At 35.5% G+C, this 25,796-nt stretch overlaps 2 protein-coding genes across 3 annotated transcripts; one reads left to right on the top strand and one right to left on the bottom strand.

Annotated features, from left to right (window-relative positions):
• Positions 1-3,555: 3,555 nt before the first annotated feature.
• On the bottom strand, positions 3,556-6,409 carry LOC144438683 (V-type proton ATPase 16 kDa proteolipid subunit c-like). Its single transcript, XM_078127825.1, has 3 exons — positions 6,216-6,409; positions 5,585-5,771; positions 3,556-4,814 (listed from the first exon to the last, which is right to left on the bottom strand). Exons 1-3 carry the CDS (start codon positions 6,292-6,294, stop codon positions 4,607-4,609), a joined length of 474 nt encoding a protein of 157 aa, XP_077983951.1. The 5' UTR covers positions 6,295-6,409; the 3' UTR covers positions 3,556-4,606.
• Positions 6,410-6,599: 190 nt separating this feature from the next.
• Positions 6,600-24,359, top strand: LOC144438623 (exosome complex component RRP45-like). 2 transcript variants are annotated; one of them, XM_078127725.1, is made up of 11 exons: positions 6,600-6,804; positions 9,225-9,319; positions 10,583-10,702; positions 12,827-12,929; positions 14,268-14,405; positions 15,243-15,325; positions 17,328-17,460; positions 18,666-18,754; positions 20,399-20,557; positions 22,705-22,862; positions 24,011-24,359. In XM_078127725.1, the coding sequence occupies exons 1-11, from the start codon at positions 6,739-6,741 to the stop codon at positions 24,064-24,066; spliced, it is 1,200 nt and encodes a 399-aa protein (XP_077983851.1). In that variant the 5' UTR covers positions 6,600-6,738; the 3' UTR covers positions 24,067-24,359. The 2 variants fall into 2 exon arrangements, with proteins under 2 accessions (XP_077983851.1, XP_077983852.1); XM_078127726.1 differs by having other exon boundaries at positions 20,399-20,565; positions 22,722-22,862.
• The last annotated feature ends 1,437 nt before the right edge of the window (positions 24,360-25,796 follow it).

Genomic DNA, 25,796 nt, shown 5'->3' with positions numbered 1-25,796 from the left:
CAATTTTATTCTTATCTAACATGTGATGTTTAAAGTCATATATATATATATAGATATATTATATAATTTCTTCCTTGGCCATGTCTGTGCAAAGTTGGTAAGTGAGGGTATATCCTGTACAGACTATGGAGTTATTTATCCCAATATAAGTACAGCCACAGAGTGTCTTCCTTGTCTGTGATATTGCCCAACATGCTGTACACCAGTATGTACATGCCTACATTATGCTACTGTATGCTGTGAATAGTCTCTGCTATCTTAATAAATTTAGAATATGAACAGTGAATGTACGTGCTGATATCTTGAGTATGGATATACCAACTTTTTAGCACAACTGAACTGATAAGGTTCAGTAGTCCTGAGTATGGATATACGAACTTTTTTTGTACAACTGTGTCAGTCAATGCACTGTCTTTCAAACAAAATTTTATTCTAACCCATCATGAGACTTTAAGTCATATATCAATGATCACAGAATAGACAGACATGCTACTGGTTCTTTTCCAACAAAATGTTTTGTAGCATATGTTAATTGTGGAGTTTAATCCACCTGATGCTTATAATGCAACTTTAAGTAGAATAGCTGGTTTCATCAACTGAAAAAAATTATTAAAGCTCTCCTAATCAAAGAATGGGCCCACGTAATCTGGCTCCACTGATGAGAAAACAGTTGTTTGGCAAAACTGTCCTAATCAAAGGAATGGGCCCATGTAATCTGGCTCCACTGATGAGAAAACAGTTGTTTGGCAAAGCTCTCCTAATCAAAGGAATGGGCCTATGTAATCTGGCTCCACTGATGAGAAAACAGTTGTTTGGCAAAACTCTCCTAATCAAAGGAATGGGCCCATGTAATCTGGCTCCACTGATGAGAAAACAGTTGTTTGGCAAAGCTCTCCTAATCAAAGGAATGGGCCTATGTAATCTGGCTCCACTGATGAGAAAACAGTTGTTTGGCAAAACTCTCCTAATCAAAGGAATGGGCCCATGTAATCTGGCTCCACTGATGAGAAAACAGTTGTTTGGCAAAGCTCTCCTAATCAAAGGAATGGGCCTATGTAATCTGGCTCCACTGATGAGAAAACAGTTGTTTGGCAAAACTCCTAATCAAAGCAATGGGCCTATGTAATCTGGCTCCACTAATGAGAAAACAGTTGTTTGGCAAAGCTCTCCTAATCAAAGGAATGGGCCTATGTAATCTGGCTCCACTGATGAGAAAACAGTTGTTTGGCAAAACTGTCCTAATCAAAGCAATGGGCCCATGTAATCTGGCTCCACTGATGAGAAAACAGTTGTTTGGCAAAACTGTCCTAATCAAAGCAATGGGCCTATGTAATCTGGCTCCACTAATGAGAAAACAGTTGTTTGGCAAAGCTCTCCTAATCAAAGCAATGGGCCTATGTAATCTGGCTCCACTAATGAGAAAACAGTTGTTTGGCAAAGCTCTCCTAATCAAAGGAATGGGCCTATGTAATCTGGCTCCACTGATGAGACAGCAGTAGTACATGCAAGGGCCTTGGATTGAATCATGGACCATGTTCATGAATCATAATCATAATAAATCTGTATCACTCTAATAATTATAATAGTAGAACATGTAGTCTCTTCAAAAAATAGAATTAAGATTTGAATAATGTAACTTCACTATTACTTCTATATACCACTTGTCTTCAACTATGTCATTTTCTTGAAGAAGCTCAATTTCCAAGACTCCTCATGTAACGTTACATAAATTCACATCAACTAGTGTCATCTTCCATGAGTATTTTGTAGTACTGTTTGTTGATCTAAAGGCTAACATATTATTTGTTCTGGCATAAAGTTTACTTGTCAGTCAGTAGGAATGGTTTATATGTAAAGTAGTATGCATGAAGAAATTTCTGGATTGCATAAATCAATCTGATTCACAGCTACACATCAAAATAAATTGTAAATCAGCAAAATTGGACTTTGCAAAACAGGTGTCATGTGTACATTAGAACAATTAGTTTTTACTTTTATGTGAGTATGCCAGTATAACCATGTACTAGATAAACAATTACACAATCACAATTCTTGTAGCAAGTTTTATACTTTGCTAATAATAAATGATAAGTGTATACCTGCAATGCACCTAAATGTGTGTCAAATATGATCAGATCATGCAACAATTTCAAATAATGGTTAAGAAAATATTACTGTTTAGGTGAAATGTTAGCAGTACTAGAGACATGAATGTATCTACTCCAGTAACCCCTGTACACTTGATATAAATATAAATAACTGATTGCGGATAATGAAAATTATAAATAACTACTTGGGGCTTATTACCTATGCTAATCACTCTGTATATAGGTATGCCAAGCAGATACCAGCATTTCAGATATAATTTTAAAAGCACTGATGACTGAATGAATGATATAGTAGTGCTTCCTAACCTAGTACCTGTGTCTTTTGATGTCATACCTACACATCACCATACAAAGGCTAATAACCTGAGAGGTAGGTTCTGTTTCTATGTTTATCAGTAAGACTAACAAAAGGTCAGTCATGCGTGATTAGTCAGGAAACCTGTGTTGCTCAGTAAGACTTCTTTTTATAGAGTTAATGACTGGTTACAACTGAAATTACAGAAATTTGAGATTTAAAATAACTGCATAAATCTGTACAGGGTGAAGTGTCGCAATTTAGAGTGGCAATCTTGTCATTTGAAATTCCATTGATTAGGGGTAGCCATTTTTAAAAGTATCATTCTTCTAGGGCAAGCTGTCACTGAAATATAAATATTAGCTGGGATTATATTTTTCTTACGTTTGTAGATTTTTGTTTTGGTACTGAAAAAAAAATTGTGACAATCAGTTTACCCAGAAATTCAACACAGCTTACATACATTTGATGAATTGGAGAAAATAAACTCTAACAAAATGGGCATTCAGAGATAGAGTCAGAGATAGAAAATTATGTACTGGATGGTTTACAATGAATTCTACCCTTGTTAAATACTTATGTCAAATGTCTTTACACACTGGCAAAATATGAGGAATTACATCAACAGACTCCTTCTGTAACTGATAGCATTATAATTCAGTCAGAATGGATGAAATCATTTCAAATAATACTTTCAATGCCACATACATATATGGTCTCTCCTGTAACATTCTCTGCAAGGATGTTAAATCAAATATTAAATGAGGAAACCTTGAAATGTAGCATGTTTTGTACTTTCCATATGACACAGCAAATCTGTACATAATTCCCTATTTATATTTTTGTTGTGTGATTAGCCTTTCATTTTCAAACACATGAGACAGACTAAAATATGTAGACTAACCATACAAGAACATTCAGTCATCAAATTATAAATTATGGCATGAACAACAATTCCTCCCTGATAATGAATTGAAACACCTTGCATAAGGTTAAATGTCTACCATACATCAAGCAAAAACATTTCAAGGTCAAAGTTCATACTCGGCTGAAAGGCTCCTTTATACAGCTATGTAATGGCCTTGTGCACATAATCAGTATCCTTCTCTCAAACTCATTCAAAAAGACACAAAACTACACAATAAGCATATCCACACTGAGAACATAATTTATTCTCACATTTGACATTGTTCAAGTACAGATAACTGATACATGACTATGTATTGCCCTAATACACTACATTCTCTCGTTTTAATAGTAGTTCCATACATACTGACTTTCAAGTTCAACATAAAAATGTAAAATCTACCATGCGATATCTACAATACATTTAAAGATTCCTACATCAACTTACAGATATAGTATGGAACATCCATTATGTACAATCTACATACAGTTTATTTCAAACCTTGATGCATGCATCGTTCAGCTTTTTTTCAATAAATAAACATCACATTTAAGGAATGATTTCATCTGAAAATCTTGATTTGACATGTATCAGAGCAGGCCCCTAATAGAACAGTCAAAAAATCAGCATTTCTGTACAAACCCCTATTTGAACATATGGTCCTCTTTTTCTCTTTTTTTTTTTTTGAATCTAAAGATAGACAGGCTGAATGAAAAATAATGGTATAATTCTTTTTGATCTAAGAATGGACCATTTCGGGCACTATTAAAAGTCAAGTCACATTTCTTGGCTGTATATATCATAACACTGAGATGTTTGATTCGAAACTACAAACTAATCAATTTTATATCTAAATCTAAGGTCACGTCTCCCCACCAGTGAACTATATACCATGCCTGGAAGACTGACCCCCTCTATTTCACCATTTCATCACATTTTGCACAGACAATCTAAATTCCACCCACAATAACTTTATTAATTTTACTGATATAAAGTCCTCCCTAGAACTGTTCCACTAGAAAGCAAACTGACATGATCACAATAAAAAATACACTGATAAAGACTGCACTTGTTTGGTATCTTTGGGTCACACTGAACCACAAAAAAATAACTTTGAATACGATGGTTTTCTTATATTGTAAATCTGGGGTACGAAACAAATCGACTGTACAACTATGATACTTTACATAATCTTTACAGGTGCCCTAGTGGTCTTTGTATTTTTTTTTATGGTTTTAAATTATAAACAGCCATTCTAGCATAGATCTTCACGATTGTCAATGTCACACATACAATTTATTGTTTAGTTGTCAGAAGCAGAGCGACTATAAGTCCGTACAGACCCAAGACTTCAGCGAAGATGAGGATCAAAATCATACCGACAAAAAGACGAGGTTGCTGTGCTGTACCACGAACACCGGCATCTCCAACAATACCAATGGCAAAACCAGCTGCTAGACCACTGAGACCAACACTTAGACCAGCACCCATGTCAACAAAACTCCTGCAAAATGAAAAAAGAAAACAAGCTACGTTTTACAATGGAAATATGTTTCATATAATGTCATGTTTTACAAAAATTACTTGCAAATTTTTTTTCTCATGTATCTGAAACTGGCCTGACATAGTCAGGTCATGACCTTTATGCATAATACAATACATTGTGAATTTATACATCACTACACATCTAATTTGAGTTTAGGTAGTTTTAACAGCTTACAAAACCTATTTTTACCATGCAGCTGATCATGAAATTTACTACTTTGTGCAAAATTAGCATGTTTGCTTTGAGTAAGCAATATTTTTTTTAATATTAATAATCAGATCCCCTTGGCAAGCTTTTTGAATAGAAAACCTTTTGAACTTGTAAACAGTTTAAAATATCTTGTATGTTATGTAAACAGAAGAAAGATCTTTGCTGTGATTGTTGTATAAGAATTACAACAGTTTTAAACAATTTTTAGCAGAAATGGTTATAAATATGGCAAACTATTTTGGGATGCATGTTTATCAAAATTACAGAATTATCAATGGCCTATCTTGTAAGTATGAAATATTGAAAAATCTTTACATGGTGGGAGGCTATATTTTCCTTTCAACTCTCCTGTAATCTAATTATATAGTGTTCATTTATGACTATCACAAATAGACTGAGAGAAAGCCTGAAAATTAATTCTACATTACAAGCCAGGTTTGAAACATGACAGTGTTGCTGGTTGGGGTGGGGTGATTAAATTACTTTGGTCAAGTATTGTTTGATATTTTAAAACTTACTTGAATAATGAATAATTTTCCTTTTCGAGACCATTCGATATTAGTAAAGCGACAACTAAACCATAAATGGCGACAATACCCGCCATAACCACGGGAATAATGGATTTCATGATTAACTCTGGCCTCATAACACTCATGGCGGCGATACCGGTTCCACTTTTAGCCGTTCCATAGGCTGCTCCAAGAGCTAAAATATAGGAATAAAGAAAAACCATCATTTCATAACATAAATATAGCAAAAATATATGGATGGTTTACATAGGAACCCATCTGTAGTTCGGTAAAATATAAGGGCGCCCTGAGTACGACGACGGCCCTATTTACGAACGGCTGTAATATTACGAAGAATCCAGTTCATGTTCGGCGGACACTGTCTCAATATTCGGGCACTTTTAGTTCATAATTTCATTATTTAGTAATTACTTTCATATATTTCGATTGAATCTTATTCAAGATCGTTGCTGAAATGCGAATACTGTACAAAATTATGTTAAAACGTCATGAACAATAAGGGGCCATTTTGGTTTTTCATCGTCACATGATTCTCATTTCATACGTGCTACTAGTCGTAGGGCTAGGCTTCAATCGCCGTGTAGACAGAATCTATCAAATCATTTTTGTTCGTACTTACCACTGAATACCATGGCTGATGTCGCACCAAGAACACCGAAAAAAGGTGCATACACAGGGTGGGCTTCGTCGTAAACCATGATTTAAAGAATATTTTCAATTTTGACAAGAAAAATTGGAAGTCAAATTTCCACAACGGCAACCACTAAAATGACCTTTCTAATGATGGTAGAGGGGCGAGTGATCATGTGATCATGTTATCAAATTATCTCCTTGCATAACAGCGTATGCGATTGGATTAGGTTCCCAGCACTTCAATATCGTTGCAACATAGACCAATCAGTGAGCTAGTAAGTAACGTGTATTCTCTGTATGACATCATCATATAGTGAGTCACATGACTTCCTGTTCCCGTCTACGAACGTCTGCTACTAGTATATCATTATCAACACGTGAGGGTGAACGTCGTATATTGCATTGGTACAGGAACAGGCCATTTGTGCGATCATCTTCGAAATTTAATAGCAAAGCGTGATTAATGTATTATCACAAAAACACTCCTGTATGCACGTAAAAAGACGACAATGAAGACCGCGAAAACTTCAAATATTGAAAAAGACTTTGTTTTAAATTGTATTAGAAATGGCAAGGTAAAAGAAACAGCTTTCATAACTTTATGATTGATACATTGTATCAATGAGTAATGAACTTGGCACCTGTTGTTTTCTGTTGCTATGGAAATTACATTTCACAATTTGGCATCTCATTAGTTAACAAGTATGTCACCAATTTATTTGCACAGTGATATATAAATTTGGCCTCGTGATGTTAAATTTCCTTCACTCTATTTGTATATATGTGATTGGTTATCTGAAAAACAAAATTACACCAGAGTTAGGTTTAATAGTTTCTTAAGTTTGTTGGTTAGTTAGTTAGTTAGTTTCTTTAAGTTTGTTGGTTGGTTATTTAGTGATATATAAAAGTAAAAGGAAATCCTATTGGTAATTATATATCCCACCATATAGTCAAATGTAGATGTGTATATCAAGTTGATATTTTGGAGAAAGCCAAATAACATGGGCATGTAACATCTTGCTTGTACAATTATTTCATATATATGAATGCTGCACAGAGATTTCCTGTATTCAATCAATCTCTGTCTTTCCTGCATTTTGCCAACTCTGGATGTATACACTGCAGGGTTTTGACATGTCTTCTCCCCTACGCTATGGTTCTTCCCAGTATTTCAAACAGAGAGATTTCATTAACACGGATTTTCGGAATAAAAACCACCCATACCCATGCTAATTAGTATATAAAATACAGAAATTAACCTTAAATCGCTAAATTCAACCTACATCTTGTCTATTCTGTCAATTATTGTCTTACATGCACTCGGGCCACAAAACGGACAACGGTAGGTGATGCAAACAGATTAACTCAATATTGCACATGCACACAAACATTTACACGTTTAAGCAGCTGTCATATCGTATATTTTGCAGCTCAAGTGAACGTTAGACAAAAAATGACAGAATAGACGACAAGACGTAGGTTGCAATTAATGATCTTCAGTTGTTTTCTGTACTTTTTATAGTCATTAGCAAGGGTATGGGTAGATTTTATTCCCCCAAATTCGTGCGAATGAAATCTGTTCGCAGTTTCACTATGTGAAATAGGGAAGAACCTTAGCAGAGGGGAGAAGATGTGTCGAAACCCAGCAGCATATACATCCAGAGCTACATTTTGGCAAAAAAGCTAGCATTGTCAAGCCTTCTAGTCTTGACTCTCTGGGCTAATCTAGTCTTGACTCTCTGGGCTAATCTAGTCTTGACTCTCTGGGCTAATCTAGTCTTGACTCTCTGGACTAATAATAATTTTTGGAATTGTTCATATTCTGTTAAATGTATATTATTTCAAGCGTATTGTTCGTCAATGTATTGTTCGCATATTTGGAGTGTTTATACCAGTAAGTGTTTTAATGATGTACGAGTTGCGTACAATAATGCTTTTAGAATTTTACTTGGTATCAAGAGGCGTGTTAGTATTTCTAACATGTTTGTTCGTAGTTTCATTATGACTTTTGAAAGTAAGCAGCGTATTCTGAAATCTAAATTTTATTTTAGACTTAAAGCGAGTAATAATATTTTGATTGCTGCATCGTTGTCAGATTTTGTCATTTTTAATAGTAAATTTTGGAGAAGATTCTTTATTGAATGTTTTTAAATGTGTACTGTAAATTAGTCTTTTTGAGTCTGTTTTTATGTTGTTCGTGCAATTTATTTTGTTTATGAGTTTGCTCTCGAAATAAAACTATTACAATAAGTCTTAACTCCCTGGGCTAATCTAGTTAAGTCTCTGGGCTAATCTATTCTTGACTCTCTGAGCTAATAATAAGTCTTAACTCTCTGGGCTAATCTAGTTAAGTCTCTGGGCTAATCTAGTTAAGTCTTAACTCCCTGGGCTAATCTAGTTAAGTCTCTGGGCTAATCTAGTTAAGTCTTAACTCCCTGGGCTAATCTAGTTAAGTCTCTGGGCTAATCTAGTTAAGTCTCTGGGCTAATCTAGTCTTGACTCTCTGGGCTAAAAATAAGTCTTAACTCTCTGGGCTAATCTAGTTCAGTCGCTGGGCTAATCTAGTCTTGACTCGCTGGGCTAATAATAAGTCTTAACTCTCTGGGCTGATCTAGTTAAGTCTCTGCAGGGTCTAATCTAGTCTTAACTCTCTGGGCTAATCTAGTTAACTCTCTGGGCTAATCTAGTTAAGTCTCTGGACTAATCTAGTTAATTCTCTGCAGGGGCTAATCTAGTCTTAACTCTCTGGGCTAATCTAGTTAACTCTCTGGGCTAATCTAGTTAAGTCTCTGGGCTAATCTAGTTAAGTCTCTGCAGGGTCTAATATGTGAATAACATAATTTCCTTAAAGCTATAGGATAGAGATGTTGTTTTTTCAAGTTGAATTTTTTTTCCCTCACTGGTATTCAACTTTGATCGCATATTTTCCCAATGAAATTATGTGAAAGTCAAATTTATCAAAAATAATATGTATATATTCTCTTTACTTCATCAGAGACTTGATGGCCGACAACCTTACGATATTCGCCATGTCAAAGTATCATTTGGTAAGGATAGAGGCTGCTGTGAAGTCCAACTAGGAGATACTAGGTATGTATTTACAAGTTATGGCAAGGAAAATGGAGTGACCACCCTACAATAAATATGCAGTTTTGATGAAAGTTTTTTGGACTAGTCCAGTCAGGCTTATTTCTGTCTATAGTACAGCGTACATATGATTTAGGTAATAAAATAGCACCTTGGTATTAAACCTCTGAAATCTTGTAAACAAGCCCGACTATACAACTATACATAACATATTTTCAGCAATTTTTGGAATTTCCTGCATTGGTTTATGGGAAAAAACTTCTGGTGATGACATAATCATATACCACAAACTCTTTGTCTTGACGCTCTGTGTAATTTTCACAGCAACGTGATTGTGGTAAATACAAATGTCCTTAGGCAGAAATAGTCTGATTTGACTTTCCTTTTAAGATTGCTCATATATAAACAATCTTTTAGATATTAGTCCATTTTCCACTCACATGAAAGGACTTTGGCAAAATCCATTCAAACTTGAAGGGAAGAAATAGAATTTCAAAGCCAGTATATGTTACTTTGCTGATTCACAGACATTAAGCAATAGGGAGGGCAGCATATTTAGCAGCATTAGTATGTATAAAATGATATACACAATGATATACCATCATGTCAATGATTTAGTATATTACCAGTGTCTATAGTGAAGTACAACATCACGTGTTCATCAGTTTGTATAACCACTTTGCTAAGAAAAAATGTTCCAGTTACATTGTTTGCAGCTTTGAAATGAATATGTATTTTTTTTGCTTCATTGAAATCCGTGGGTCAGAGTATCATTCCATAATAAGGTATCACAGTTTGATTTGTAGTTGTTACTATCAGATAACACTGTCACTTTGGATAGATATCAAATTTGTACGTGAAGGGACCCTAGGAATGTAGTTTGTGAATTCTTCATTGTCTGAGATCTGTTATCAGAATTTGTTAATAATACAGAATCAAAACTACTGTTGCAAATTTTGAGTCAGACTACACCATGAAAAGATAGAAATTCATACTCAGCACCAGGTATTTCCTTTATGCCAGCATTAGTCTGTGTACCAAGCAATTGAATGATATGACATGCCTACACGTAGTGGTAAATTTTATTTCAGGTAACAAGGATTTAAAGAGTTCAGCAATGAAATATCAGGTGTAATATGTGAGATAAAGCTTGAAGAATGAAGTAGTTAACTGCATATGAAGTGCATTCATGTCTAGTCTGACCATTTATCATGTAATTAAGGTTTTCAAATCACTCTGAACTAAAATTGGTAATTTCTTGGACAGAGTTCTATGTCAAGTGTCGTGTGAGATTGTTGAACCTAGACAGAATCGACCAACAGAGGGCGGTATATATTTCAATGTTGAGCTGTCACCAATGGCTTCACCAACTTTTGAAGTTGGCAGGTAGGGTAGCCCTAAATCACTTTAATTTAACCAATACCTGATTTTCTTGTAGGTGCAAAAATACAAAAAAGAGTAGAAAATTTTAGAAGCTCTATCTGTTTATATTCTCATGATCTGACATCAAATAAAATACTTTCTGAGAAAAACATTTTATCATTGTAACTTCTTGCTTTGAAATGCAGAACAAATATTTTTTTGTGTCTTTGTGTACAACATACATCCAACATATAATCAGGCGTGGCTTGAAAATAGCAGTAGTCCAGGGCAAATAGACTTATAGCTGGCACAGCAGCTCAATGACTAGTACACATGCGCATCCTATATACTATGCATTTTTTTTTTTTGGGGGGGGGGGGGGGGGGGGGGGGTACCCAAGTAAGCATTGCAGTGCAATGACTATGCATGCACATTCTATATGTTTTGCGCATTCTCCACGCGGAGGGCGCTATCTACAATATCATTGTGAGGCAGCCCAGGTAGCCAGTCACAAATGAATCTACCCTGCATGAGCTTATGGGCTTTGCCTAGTTATGATATTAACAATTAATGTCTAGACTACCAATTAAATTAGCAGTAGTCCAGGGCAAATAGACTTGTAACCATCAAGATCTAGACTACCAAATTAGCAGAAGTCCAGAGCACATAGATTACTACACATTGTATCAAGACTACCAAATTAGCAGTAGATTTCTAAACATTGTGTCAAGACTACCAAATTAGCAGTAGTCCAGGGCACATAGACTTATAACCATCAATGTCTAGACTACCAAATTAGCAGTAGTCAAGGGCACATACTTTTAAACATTGTATCTGGACTACCAAATTAGCAGTAGTCCAGGACACATAGATTTATAAACATCATATCTAGACTAACAAATTTATGAGTTAGTAATCTGTTAAACCAATGGAAAAAAGCAATAGAAAACTGTAGCTGAAGCAGCATAAATTGGAATTGAGCCCTGTCAGATAATCCTACTCATCGAAGTATCACATTCAAGATCCACAGCACCTACAGATGACTTATATAACACAGTGACAATAAATTTGCTGTACACTTTCAAACTGAGAAGACATCACTTTACTATAATTCTGTGATAACTTCATCACAGAGTAAATGAATACACACCCAGGAAAGTAGTCCACACTGTGGCTTGATTGTTAATTTGAACTCCTAGATACATGCCTTTTTAAAAAACAAAATGAATGAAATGAAAGTACTTTGTGAATTAAAACTTAATGAAAGACACTAGAGAGAGAAGAATGTAGTGTTTAATTAAAACTCACATAGCAAAAAAGGACAAATTTTATCATCATAAAGCTTTCATTTTTCAACACTTACTAACTGTCCTTTGGTATGAATATGATGAGAAATATGATTTTGGGAGAGATCAAGGTTTTCTTCACCTCATGTTCAATCTGTTTTTATTTCAACTATATATTTGGACAATATTCCGATATCACCTTTTTATTCATTATATCGCTGTGAGTGCTGTTTCCACAACATGACAAGAGTACAGTGAAACAAGTGTCATGTTGCAGAAATGGCATGAATGGTGATATGGCTAGCAAAGAGGTGATATCAGGTAATAACAGATTTATCATATTCCATATGTTAATAAAGCTAGATTGTCAACCACAAGCCTAACTTCTGTAGTACTGTAGTGTGGTGTGTAGTGTACACATAGTGGGTGGCCTACAGTCACATCAGTGATACCATTTGGAAATGCACATACCTGTACAGTGTTGTTATGAATTTGAAATTTAATGTACAATCATAAATAATATAATTTTGCTATGGATGTTTTTCTCAAAAATTCCCTGGTTTGAAAGATGTCTCAATTTTATGACCACATGCCATAATATCAGCATCCAAGATCGGCCACCAATTTTGTTTGTTTAATGATTGTTGATGTTCAGAATTGCCATGTCCAATCAGAAAGCCATTTTCTGATGACATATAACATGAATATCATGAGATTTAACATCCCATATCAGAAGTGATATCTGGTGTTTATAAACGTCATCATGAATGATTGATCTTGGCATAGGTATATAATAAGTGCTAATAACAACGATTTCTAAGGCCAATGTCCATGTTTTAACATGTTGAACTTTCATACACAGACAATCAGAGTTTGCTGTTGAAATAACCAGACTGCTGGAGAGGACAGTCCGTGACTCAAGAGCTATAGACACAGAATCATTATGTATCATAGCAGGTGAAAAGGTCAGTCTTTAATTCTTCATTAAATTATTTTGAATATAGAAATGTATGCGTTGTAGCTGAATACAAAAATCACTTGAATTTCTGACTAGTTTCCATTCATTACCAGACTTGTTCAAGAAAGCTGGAGATTCTTCAACTTAAAGTTCAGGACAATGGCAATGTGAGTGACTTGTGCCATTGTTGTAAAAGTTTGTAATCTATCCATGACATCTACAGCAATTTTGCAAGGGCAATGTGACTTACAATGAAGTTAGTTTATCAGAGTGCAGCGAGTCACTGGGAATACTTTATGGTCCATGAGATTCAAATACTAACACTAGAATATAAAGTGTTAATATGTTGAGTAAAAAAATAGTTGATTTATAAAATACAGAGTTTGAAATATATGTCACCACTTTCATTCATGTTGACTCGGTTGAAGATTATTTTTTCTGAAAGCCAATGTAATGGGATAGGGTACGTATTAACTAGTCTGTAAGGTATGCCCCGACAGGGCGCCCTCACACATCCGTCAACCCCTTTCACATGTAACAGGTCATGGTTGTATGTTGAGGGCAGTATTTATGATAGGGATAGAAGATTAGGGACACATTCAGGAAACATAATATTCAGCATAAAGCTAGCAAAATGTTTTTGGGCATATATTAAACAATTATACTGGTGAAATGCCAAAATCAAAAACTTTGCATATTTAGTGTCAACAATGGCGAGTCGGCCAATTGGAACAAACCACTGTAATATCATCGGGACACAAGTAAGCCTCAAAAAGTCATTAATTTACAATTCTTTGAACTATTTATCTCACTGTTCATACAATTGAAGCAATCTTTGACCTATGACCTAGCTTTAAGTGTTGGGTCAACTCTCACTCTACCAAATAAGCAATCATACCAGTATACCCATATGCTCATATGGTTTTGCACTTTTGAAAAAATGTCTACATTACCTTTCTCGGTGAAATGGGTTAAAAAGATGAACGAGTACATTATCAATACTACATGCAAAGTTAAATTAGCCAATGATATCGGTAATATAACTTTATTGCCTTTTGCATAAATTCATTGGAAATTGGCTTTCCATGTGCACTCATGAGTTGGTGTTGACACAGAAGCCATCTGACTTGTTGTCATATCCCAAGTATGCACACCACTGTTAGCTTACAGTTTTCAAAGAAAGGGAACATTCATACAAAATGCTACCTAATGGATCACTAACTTCATTTAACTGGAATATACCCACGGATAACAATATGGATGATCTGTTGTATGACAGTGTTTAGTGCCCTCCCAAGGCCATTCAAAGACTGCAGTTTTGTAACCTTTCCTTGATTGGTTGTAGGTTTGGGAAATTAGAGTAGATGTCCACGTACTCAATCATGATGGCAACATTATAGACTGCGTTTCCATGGCAGCAATTAGTGGATTGTCACATTTTAGGCGACCGGATGTCAGTGTCGTTGGGGAGGAAGTACAAGTGGTAAGTGTGTACATATTTGATACAATCTTTCACATTACAATTTACCAAAACAAAGGGAAGAGAAACATGTATATGAAGATTAATTATCCAGTCTTGAGATTTTATTTCAAGTGATTCCATAGCTTTTATCTTCATTACTCAAACATTTTAAACATGTGTCTTTGAATCCCTTATTCTTGCATACAGTATTGTCTTATCATTAGAGCCATATGAATATATAGGATCATTCTTTTGTTTAGGTTAAGTTAGATTGGCATTCAAATAAAAGGCCAGGGTTTCAAGCTAAGGTTCTCACATTAGTGTTATCTTATCAGTGGAGCCATGAGGATCCACTTTTTTCTATAACTCTACCAGATGACCGACAACTATAAGTGGAGCGTCCACAATGATAAACCTTTCACACCACTGCTCTACATTCTTGTCATACATTACCAATACAAATCAGGTTCAAGCTAGGGAGGCTAAACCTATCCCTATCCCTAGACATACCCTAACCCTAACTCCTTAGCTTGCATAGAATTATGTAATATCCATTATTCTGTATTTTTGCACAAGTAATTGCATGAGACACTCAGAAATAATTTAGAATGACATAACCATAAAGTTTTATCAACGTTTCTCATTTCATAACTTATACGTTATAGCTGGCTTACCATTTTGCCTTCTTTTACTGCTTACTATCAGAATTATTTACTAAGTCTAGTGTCTAAGAACTAATATACTGAATGTCAAGAATGTTCCATCTAAATTTTCAATTCTATTGACAAGATTGCTAAAAAAAATCTTGTTTTCCAGCTGTCATATTTGTTGTATATCTTTTCTATTTTCTAACCCCAGCATTCTGCCGAAGACAAAGACCCAGTTCCTTTAAGTGTTCACCATCTTCCTGTATCTGTCACATTTACATATTTTGATCAAGGGTATGTACAATCAGACATTTGTTGCCATAACAACCACATCAACATATTTTGATCAAGGGTAGGTACAATCAGACATGTGTTGCCATAGCAATCACATTTACATACTGCATTTTGATCAAGGGTAGGTACAAACAAACAAACAGTTGTTGTCATTAGCAATTATGTAATACATAAAAGTCTCTCTTGTGGTGCTAACACCCAGTGAAAATAGTTTAGTCTTCGAGAGGAAAGTTGACTGTAATATTCAAGTAGTCCCATTTGTCCAAAAGGAAGAAGTTGATAATATCTTTTTGGTAACATTTCATAGAAATTACTCAAAGTTGATTAAATACTGCAGCTAGGCTGAAAAAATTCAAAAGTTGTTTAAATACATGGATACTGACATTGCATGGAGAGGTGGCAGTGTTAGTTTCATAAACAGTTTAAATATATGGATACTGACATTGCATGGAGAGGTGGCAGTGTTAGTTTCATAAACAGTTTAAATACATGGATACTGACATTGCATGGAAAGGTGGCAGTGTTAGTTTCATAAACAGTTTAAATACATGGATACTGACATTGCATGGAGAGGTGGCAATGTTAGTTTCATAAACAGTTTAAATATATGGATACTGACATTGCATGGAGAGGTGGCAGTGTTAGTTTGATAAACAGTTTAAATATATGGATACTGACATTGCATGGAGAGGTGGCAGTGTTAGTTTGATAAACAGTTTAAATATATGGATACTGACATTGCATGGAGAGGTGGCAATGTTAGTTTGATAAACAGTTTAAATATATGGATACTGACATTGCATGGAGAGGTGGCAGTGTTAGTTTGCTAATTTTAAAACAGTTTAAATATATGGATACTGACATTGCATGGAGAGGTGGCAATGTTAGTTTCATAAACAGTTTAAATATATGGATACTGACATTGCATGGAGAGGTGGCAGTGTTAGTTTCATAAACAGTTTAAATACATGGATACTGACATTGCATGGAGAGGTGGCAGTGTTAGTTTCATAAACAGTTTAAATATATGGATACTGACATTGCATGGAGAGGTAGCAATGTTAGTTTCATAAACAGTTTAAATATATGGATACTGACATTGCATGGAGAGGTGGCAGTGTTAGTTTCATAAACAGTTTAAATTTTGTTAAAATGCATTCTTTTTGATTCGATAATTACAAAGAAAATGAATTTTCTTTTGCAAGGACCAAGAATATACTAGTATGAATGCCTTAAAAACAACATAATTTGCAAAATGTGTGGCCAGACCTCTGAAAAGCAATAAAAATGCTATCCATTTGGAGTAATTGTTGATTTAATTATTGCCCTCATATAGGTATAATTGAAGTGTATATAAGCACCTTATGGAAAGTGACATTTTTTGTGATAATTTTAGAGCCATGGTATGAAGAAAGTAAGGAACTTGAGGTCATCCATTAAATTGTATTGCCCAATTAGGCTTGGCGGTGGCCAAGCAGTTAACTCGTACACCTCTTGCCTCTGCAGTGTGGGTTCGAAATTTACTACACTGTAAGTAAGAAGAGTGTCATTCAGTTTGACTCTACCATACAACACAGGTTTTCCCCGGGTACGCCGGTTTCCTCCTGCACTGAACACTGAACCAAAGGAGCCTATAAATGGGACTAGCTCCCATTGGTCATCAAATAAATAAATAAATGAATTTATTTATTTATTTATTTATGCAGACATTTTTAAATCAGTGCAGAATCAGACTTAAACACATTAAGTTTAGAGTGACATCCCCTGTGGCATAGTGGTTAAAATGCAGTAGATGGAATGTCATGGGTTCAAAGCCTACTGGAGACAGGAGATTTTCTGTGTCCAACCCAAACACCTGGTGAGTGTTCTACAGACAGACTTGATGGATGGGCTGTATCACTCAACAGATGAGTGAAAATTTGAGGGGTCTCCTGGACTGAAGACTCAGCAGTTACGGGAGCCTGCTAAAAACAAAATGTTGATTTTGTTGATTTTCTTTTAGGAAATTCCTGTTAGTTGATCCTACACATCTAGAAGAGAGAGTGATGGATGGTAACATGATAATTACAATGAATGTCCATAGAGAAATCTGTGCAGTACAAATGAGTGGAGATATGCTATTAGTTAAAGACCAGGTAAAATCACCTAGTAACTGTAATGCATGTATAATATGTATGTAATGCATGTATTTTCAATGGTGACATAAATTTCATGTATAACTATTTTCAATTCAAATAGAACCTTACTCACAAGGTGTACCATAGAAATAACAATCATTCAATTTCTTGGTTGACACCAAGACTTCACCTCTACACACTACACATGTATTACTATAGACATGCCTAAGAATAGGTCAACCTTCTTGCTCTATTTTGGCCCTCTAGCATGAGGTAAAATACTATTGTAGGTACTGAGAATGATGGATGGATGGTAACACCACAAACGTTTGAGTTTGTGTCATTTGTAGGTCACTGTACCATTGCCCACTAGGTTCATTAAAAATTAGCCAATTCTGTAAGTAAGAATCAATCATTCAGTGAATATATAAAGCACTAATTTTCCATACAATTTAGAGTGCAAAGGCACAGTACAGATAGAATGCATCTGGAGAATAGATATGTCTTTTAAGTTTGAAGGAATTATCTCTTTGCTTTTGTCGTATTTCCAATGACAATACATTCCATAGACAGGGTGCTGACATGAGAATGCACACCCACCACATGACACTAATTTGTACTTGGGTTAATGCACTAAACATTTGGTGGATGATCACAGTGTCCTGGGAGTTGACTTCAAGTGAATTAGGTCAGACATGTGGGTTAGCAATGAACTATTCAGAGATTTGTATTTGATCAATGAGAGCTTAAATTTAATCCTATCCTGTACTGGTAGCCAGTGGGTGATGGTCAGTTTGACTCTACCAAATAATGCAGCCAGTGGGTGATGGTCAGTTTGACCCTACAAAATAATGCAGCCAGTGGGTGATGGTCAGTTTGACCCTACCAAATAATGCAGCCAGTGGGTGATGGTCAGTTTGACCCTACCAAATAATGCAGCCAGTGAGTGATGGTCAGTTTGACTCTATCAAATAATGCAGCCAGTGGGTGATGGTCAGTTTGACTCTACCAAATAATGCAGCCAGTGGGTGATGGTCAGTTTGACCCTGCCAAATAATGCAGATTTTCCTCAGGTACACCATGTTCCTTATGTTTTGGCACTTGGACACTGCTCAGTAGCGACCATTCAATAAATTACAAATAAATACACCAATAAAGCTTATCATTCTTAATGTGTTATTAATATAAACAAATCATATTTTTCTTTAAACTGTAATCAACAGATTTTACGATGTACTCAAATTGCTGTAGTCAAAGTGTCAGAACTTGTAGATGTCATTAAAAAGGCATTGGAAAATGACAGACTAGCCAGGTGAGTTATCCTGCAATATGATAATTTCATTTCATACCTTTGACATAAATATTGGAAAATGACAGATAATTTCAATATGCAATATGATAATTTCATTTCATACCTTTGACATAAACAAATGGTAAGATTCATCTCTTTAGCATATTACCATGTGAAAGGCAATTTGCAGACCAATCCATCACTGATCTGTCCAAGACACCAGATGACAACATTACTGAAAACCAAATCAGAATCATCACACTGGGAGGAAGTGAAATGGCACAGTTCGGTGCAGATAAAACAAAAAAAAAAATAAAATTACAAAGTCTTGTTTCGTACAATGTAGTAATAATCCACAAACATAAAATACCCTATGAAGAATTGAAACTGATGTTGAGATCAGAGATAGCGCATGGAAAAAAGGATGATTTCAAATGGTTGTTTTTAGTTACTGATGGACTGCATCTACCATTCTTAGTGATTTGCTTATTGTTGAATTCTGCATAGCAGGGGCCGGGGATGGTTAGATTCTTTCAGAACACTGTGAGCCTTGGTTAGATTCTTTTAGAACACTATAACCCTTGGTTAGATTCTTTTAGAACACTGAGCCTTGGTTAGATTATTTTAGAACACTATGAGCCTTGGCTAGATTCTTTTAGAACACTATGAGCCTTGGTTAGATTCTTGTAGAACACTATGAGCCTTTGTTAGATTCTTACAGAACACTATGAGCCTTGGTTAGATTCTTATAGAACACTATGAGCCTTGGTTAGATTCGTATAGAACACTGAGCCTTGTTAGATTCTTTTAGAACACTGAGCCTTGGTTAGATTCTTTTAGAACACTATGAGCCTTGATTACATTCTTGTAGAACACTATGAGCCTTGGTTAGATTCTTGTAGAACACTGAGCCTTGGTTAGATTCTTGTAGAACACTGAGCCTTGGTTAGATTCTTGTAGAACACTCAGCCATAGTCAGATTCTTGTAGAACACTATGAGCCTTGGTTAGATTCTTTTAGAACACTGTGAGCCTTGGTTAGATTCTTTTAGAACACTATGAGCCTTGGTTAGATTCTTATAGAACACTATGAGCCTTGGTTAGATTCTTGTAGAACACTATGAGCCTTGGTTAGATTCTTATAGAACACTGAGCCTTGGTTAGATTCTTTTAGAACACTGAGCCTTGGTAGATTCTTTTAGAACACTATGAGCCTTTTATATAAAATGGTTGTTGTGAATTTGACTGTAACAGTAGTATAGGAGTCAGTTGTCCTGAAACTGAGTATGAATTGGTTTGACCAAAATCTAGGATTATTGCTACATTTTATCATCTGGCCGTTTAATCCTTTTAAGTAGCTTATATGAAAAAGATGTAACAATGATGGTAAAGTTTTTGTCCTGTCAGAAAATGAAACAATACAGTATGTGTTACTAAGATTTTTGTCGAGCCAGGCAGCATTCTGTTTCTGGTTTAATAACTGGTTTGTATTGTATAAAATGACCTCACTTGAGTGTACAGCATTCTGTTTCTGGTTTAATAACTGGCTTGTATTGTATAAACTGACCTCACTTGAGTGTACTTTGTAATGAATTTGACATTGACCCTGAAGGTATGAAAACAATATAATAATATATCAACATCTTCTACTTTCCTTCACTTTCAGATCCTTGGGTGGAAAATTTGGTTTTGCGGAATCATTTTCAAGGCAGAAAATTACCAGTTTTTTAAAAGAAGAAACAGAAGTCGATATACAGAATGTAAAAGAAGCAGTATCAGAAAAGTCTGATAAAGAAACAATAGAATCTAATCAACCAACCAATGAGTATCCTTGTATATATTTCTTAAAATTTTTGCTATCACAATGGCTCCGTCCGTCCGTCTGTCCATAATACGTCATTTCTCAGACATACAATATCTGATTTCTTTCAAACTTGACACAAAGGTGACATATCATGTGGGACATATTCATATGTCACTGTATCAGTGGTCCTCTGACTTTAGTTTGCATTTATAAGGTGTCCAGACCTGCTAAGTCAAATGGTTCACTGTATCAGTGGTCCTCTGACTTTAGTTTGCATTTGTAAGGTGTCCAGACCTTCTAAGTCAAATGGTTCACTGTATCAGTGGTCCTCTGACTTTAGTTTGCATTTATAAGGTGTCCAGACCTGCTAAATCAAATGGTTCACTGTATCAGTGGTCCTCTGACTTTAGTTTGCATTTATAAGGTGTCCAGACCTTCTAAGTCAAATGGTTCACTGTATCAGTGGTCCTCTGACTTAAGTTTGCATTTATAAGGTGTCCAGACCTGCTAAGTCAAATGGTTCACTGTATCAGTGGTCCTCTGACTTAAGTTTGCATTTATAAGGTGTCCAGACCTGCTAAGTCAAATGGTTCACTGTATCAGTGGTCCTCTGACTTTAGTTTGCATTTGTAAGGTGTCCAGACCTTCTAAGTCAAATGGTTCACTGTATCAGTGGTCCTCTGACTTTAGTTTGCATTTATAAGGTGTCCAGACCTTCTAAGTCAAATGGTTCACTGTACCAGTGGTCCTCTGACTTTAGTTTGCATTTATAAGGTGTCCAGACCTTCTAAGTCAAATGGTTCACTGTATCAGTGGTCCTCTGACTTAAGTTTGCATTTATAAGGTGTCCAGACCTGCTAAGTCAAATGGTTCACTGTATCAGTGGTCCTCTGACTTTAGTTTGCATTTATAAGGTGTCCAGACCTTCTAAGTCAAATGGTTCACTGTATCAGTGGTCCTCTGACTTAAGTTTGCATTTGTAAGGTGTCCAGACCTTCTAAGTCAAATGGTTCACTGTATCAGTGGTCCTCTGACTTTAGTTTGCATTTATAAGGTGTCCAGACCTTCTAAGTCAAATGGTTCACTGTATCAGTGGTCCTCTGACTTTAGTTTGCATTTGTAAGGTGTCCAGACCTTCTAAGTCAAATGGTTCACTGTATCAGTGGTCCTCTGACTTTAGTTTGCATTTGTAAGGTGTCCAGACCTTCTAAGTCAAATGGTTCACTGTACCAGTGGTCCTCTGACTTAAGTTTGCATTTATAAGGTGTCCAGACCTGCTAAGTCAAATGGTTCACTGTATCAGTGGTCCTCTGACTTTAGTTTGCATTTATAAGGTGTCCAGACCTGCTAAGTCAAATGGTTCACTGTATCAGTGGTCCTCTGACTTTAGTTTGCATTTATAAGGTGTCCAGACCTTCTAAGTCAAATGGTTCACTGTATCAGTGGTCCTCTGACTTTAGTTTGCATTTGTAAGGTGTCCAGACCTTCTAAGTCAAATGGTTCACTGTATCAGTGGTCCTCTGACTTTAGTTTGCATTTGTAAGGTGTCCAGACCTTCTAAGTCAAATGGTTCACTGTATCAGTGGTCCTCTGACTTAAGTTTGCATTTATAAGGTGTCCAGACCTGCTAAGTCAAATGGTTCACTGTATCAGTGGTCCTCTGACTTTAGTTTGCATTTATAAGGTGTCCAGACCTGCTAAGTCAAATGGTTCACTGTATCAGTGGTCCTCTGACTTTAGTTTGCATTTATAAGGTGTCCAGACCTTCTAAGTCAAATGGTTCACTGTATCAGTGGTCCTCTGACTTTAGTTTTCATTTGTAAGGTGTCCAGACCTTCTGAGTCAAATGGTTCACTGTATCAGTGGTCCTCTGACTTTAGTTTGCATCTGTAAGGTGTCCAGACCTTCTAAGTCAAATGGTTCACTGTATCAGTGGTCCTCTGACTTTAGTTTGCATCTGTAAGGTGTCCAGACCTTCTAAGTCAAATGGTTCACTGTATCAGTGGTCCTCTGACTTTAGTTTTCATTTGTAAGGTGTCCAGACCTTCTGAGTCAAATGGTTCACTGTATCAGTGGTCCTCTGACTTTAGTTTGCATCTGTAAGGTGTCCAGACTGTTATAGTGTTAAAAGTAAGATTTCAATGTATATCCCTGAACAAAGTGAACAGATCAACATCTGTTACAGTTCTTGGTGTTGGTACTGCCCAGGTTGGGGAAGGAGGACAAAACACATGGTTCACAGATGATGTTGTAGCAACACAAGAATCAAATCAAGAAGAAAAACCCAGGAAAAAGAAAAAGAACAAGAAGAAAAGAACCCAAACAGGTAGGTACAGTACACATTGCCAGTGTATTGATAAATGGTAATTTAAAACTCATAACTCCTCAACCTTGCAGAGATACGATATAATGAGATTTAAACTGAATGCAAGGGCAAAACCATAGATTTTTGGTCCTACACATATTGTTGGAATACAAAATTCTGAGCTATAGCTATTATACATGATGTACCTTAATTGGAAAATTAATTAGATTAAATTATATGAAATTTGAAGCTAAAAATAAAAAAAATTAACCATTAAGATTATAAGCTACATCAACAAGCTTTCAGGGACACATGGACTTCTTTACTATAAATGCATATACTAAATTATCAGAAATTTAAAGTTCTAAACATATTGCCTAATTATTGAAAATGATTATTTTAATATGCAAATTACACATCACAATTAAAAACTACATCAAGCACATGTGATTTATTATGGTTGATGTATGTACCAAGTTATATGAAATTTGAAGTTTGCATTCTTAAGATATAGCCTAATTACCGAAAATCATTATTTATGCAAATAACTCATTAAATCTAAAACTATGTCAACAAGCTTTATAGGATATGTGTGATTTGTTATGGTTGATATATATACCAAATTATGTGATATTCGAAGCTTGCATTCTTAAGATATAGCCTAATTACCAAAGATAATTAATTATGCAAATTACTCATTAAAATTAAAAACAGGCTGTATAGGATGTGTGGTTATTATGGTTGATGTATGTATGCAAATTACTCCTGATATTAAAACTGAAAACTATGCCAACTAGCTTCATAGGACATGTGTGCCTTGTTATGGTTGATGTGTGTACCAAATGTTACGGAATTTGAAGTGTACATTCCTAGGATATAGCTTAACTATTGCAAATCATTAATTATTCATTATAATTATAAGCTATATCAACAAACTTTTATATTTATCTTACATATAAATTATTGTTAATTTTATATACTGAAAACCCAACACTACAAACATTTGCATCCCTGGAAAGTCTAACAAATCAAGTGCTAACCATCTTACACAATACAACACACAAGTTTGTGGTTGGGAGAGGGGGACTATGTCTTGGACTGAAGGCTTATATAATTATATGTATGTTTATCTGATCTGTTTTATTTCCTTCCTCTCTTTTTCAAATCAGCGGAAAGTGGTAGTGAAGAAGAAGAAGTAATAGTCTTGGACCAAGATGATATGTGAACAACAAAAGTATGTGACATTCAAGTGAAACTCAATTGAACAACCAGACCACTATGTAGTTTTGTACAATTTGGATTCACTTTGCTGTTTTTGATGATGGGCATTATCAATAAACACCAACTTACCAATCTTCAATTTTTGATCCAAAAAATGTATAAATAGTAATGGTTGTTTGACAGGATAACACACCCATTTATTTGCTGGAATAAAAACATCTTTTCAGTATATCTTTTATATAATGTTGTTCATAATCTTTGTTTTCATCCCAACATTCTTATTTTCTGGTAAAAATGTGTGAGCAATAAAATCATATTTGAACCCAACAAAAAATGCAATTACCTTGCTCTTTAATCATCCTATGGTCATATACTACACTACATCATTTAATCATTCTATGGTCATATACTACACTACATCATTGAATCATTCTATGGTCATATACTACACTACATCATTGAATCATCCTATGGTCATATACTACACTACATCATTGAATCATCCTATGGTCATATACTACACTGCATCATTGACTCATCCTATGGTCATATATTACACTACATCATTGAATCATTCTATGGTCATATACTACACTACATCATTGAATCATCCTATGGTCATATACTACACTACATCATTGACTCATCCTATGGTCATATACTACACTACATCATTGAATCATCCTATGGTCATATACTACACTACATCATTGACTCATTCTATGGTCATATACTGCACTACATCATTGACTCATCCTATGGTCATATACTACACTACATCATTGAATCATCCTATGGTCATATACTACACTACATCATTGACTCATTCCATGGTCATATACTGCACTACATCATTTAATCATTCTATGGTCATATACTGCACCGCATCATTGAATCATCCTATGGTTATATGCTACACTACATCATTGAATCATCCTATGGTCATATACTACACTACATCATTGAATCATCCTATGGTCATTTACTACACTACATCATTGAATCATCATATGGTTATATGCTACACTACATCATTGAATCATCCTATGGTTATATGCTACACTACATCATTGAATCATCCTGTGGTCATATACTACGCTACATCATTGAATCATCCTATGGTTAAAGAAGGCGGAGTGATTTAGCCGAAATTATACCATGTATTGAGTGTAGAAATACTTCAAAATATTTGAATCCAGTTTTTGTACTTCTATGATGACTCATTGTACGTAATTGTCAGTACATCCCAAAGTAGAGGTTCATCAGTATCTTGCAGCACTGCAAAGATCGACTACACTAGAACCACCTAGGCAGAGGGGGTTCATCAGTATCTTGCAGCACTGCATAGATTGACTACACCAGAACCACCTAGGCAGAGGGGGTTCATCAGTATCTTGCAGCACTGCATAGATTGACTACACCAGAACCACCTAGGCAGAGGGGGTTCATCAGTATCTTACAGCACTGCATAGATTGACTACACCAGAACCACCTAGGCAGAGGGGGTTCATCAGTATCTTGCAGCACTGCATAGATTGACTACACCAGAACCACCTAGGCAGAGGGGGTTCATCAGTATCTTGCAGCACTGCATAGATTGACTACACCAGAACCACCTAGGCAGAGGGGGTTCATCAGTATCTTGCAGCACTGCATAGATTGACTACACCAGAACCACCTAGGCAGAGGGGGTTCATCAGTATCTTGCAGCACTGCATAGATTGACTACACCAG

Source organism: Glandiceps talaboti, chromosome 8 (assembly GCF_964340395.1).
Source record: "Glandiceps talaboti chromosome 8, keGlaTala1.1, whole genome shotgun sequence".
In the NCBI taxonomy this organism is placed as follows: domain Eukaryota; kingdom Metazoa; phylum Hemichordata; class Enteropneusta; family Spengelidae; genus Glandiceps; species Glandiceps talaboti.
Note: the sequence above shows the minus strand (reverse complement) of the source record. Positions and strands in the feature narration are given on the sequence as shown.

Excerpts from the sequence above, each read along its gene's own strand:
- LOC144438683 (XM_078127825.1), bottom strand. The coding sequence starts at position 6,294 with ATGGTTTACGACGAAGCCCACCCTGTGTATGCACCTTTTTTCGGTGTT. Across the intron at positions 5,772-6,215 it reads ATCAGCCATGGTATTCAGTG|CTCTTGGAGCAGCCTATGGA; the intron begins GTAAGTACGAAC and ends CCTATATTTTAG. Across the intron at positions 4,815-5,584 it reads GAAAATTATTCATTATTCAA|GAGTTTTGTTGACATGGGTG; the intron begins GTAAGTTTTAAA and ends TTCATTTTGCAG.
- LOC144438623 (XM_078127725.1), top strand. The coding sequence starts at position 6,739 with ATGAAGACCGCGAAAACTTCAAATATTGAAAAAGACTTTGTTTTAAAT. Across the intron at positions 12,930-14,267 it reads GTATCATAGCAGGTGAAAAG|GTTTGGGAAATTAGAGTAGA; the intron begins GTCAGTCTTTAA and ends GATTGGTTGTAG. Across the intron at positions 15,326-17,327 it reads TTTACATATTTTGATCAAGG|GAAATTCCTGTTAGTTGATC; the intron begins GTATGTACAATC and ends ATTTTCTTTTAG.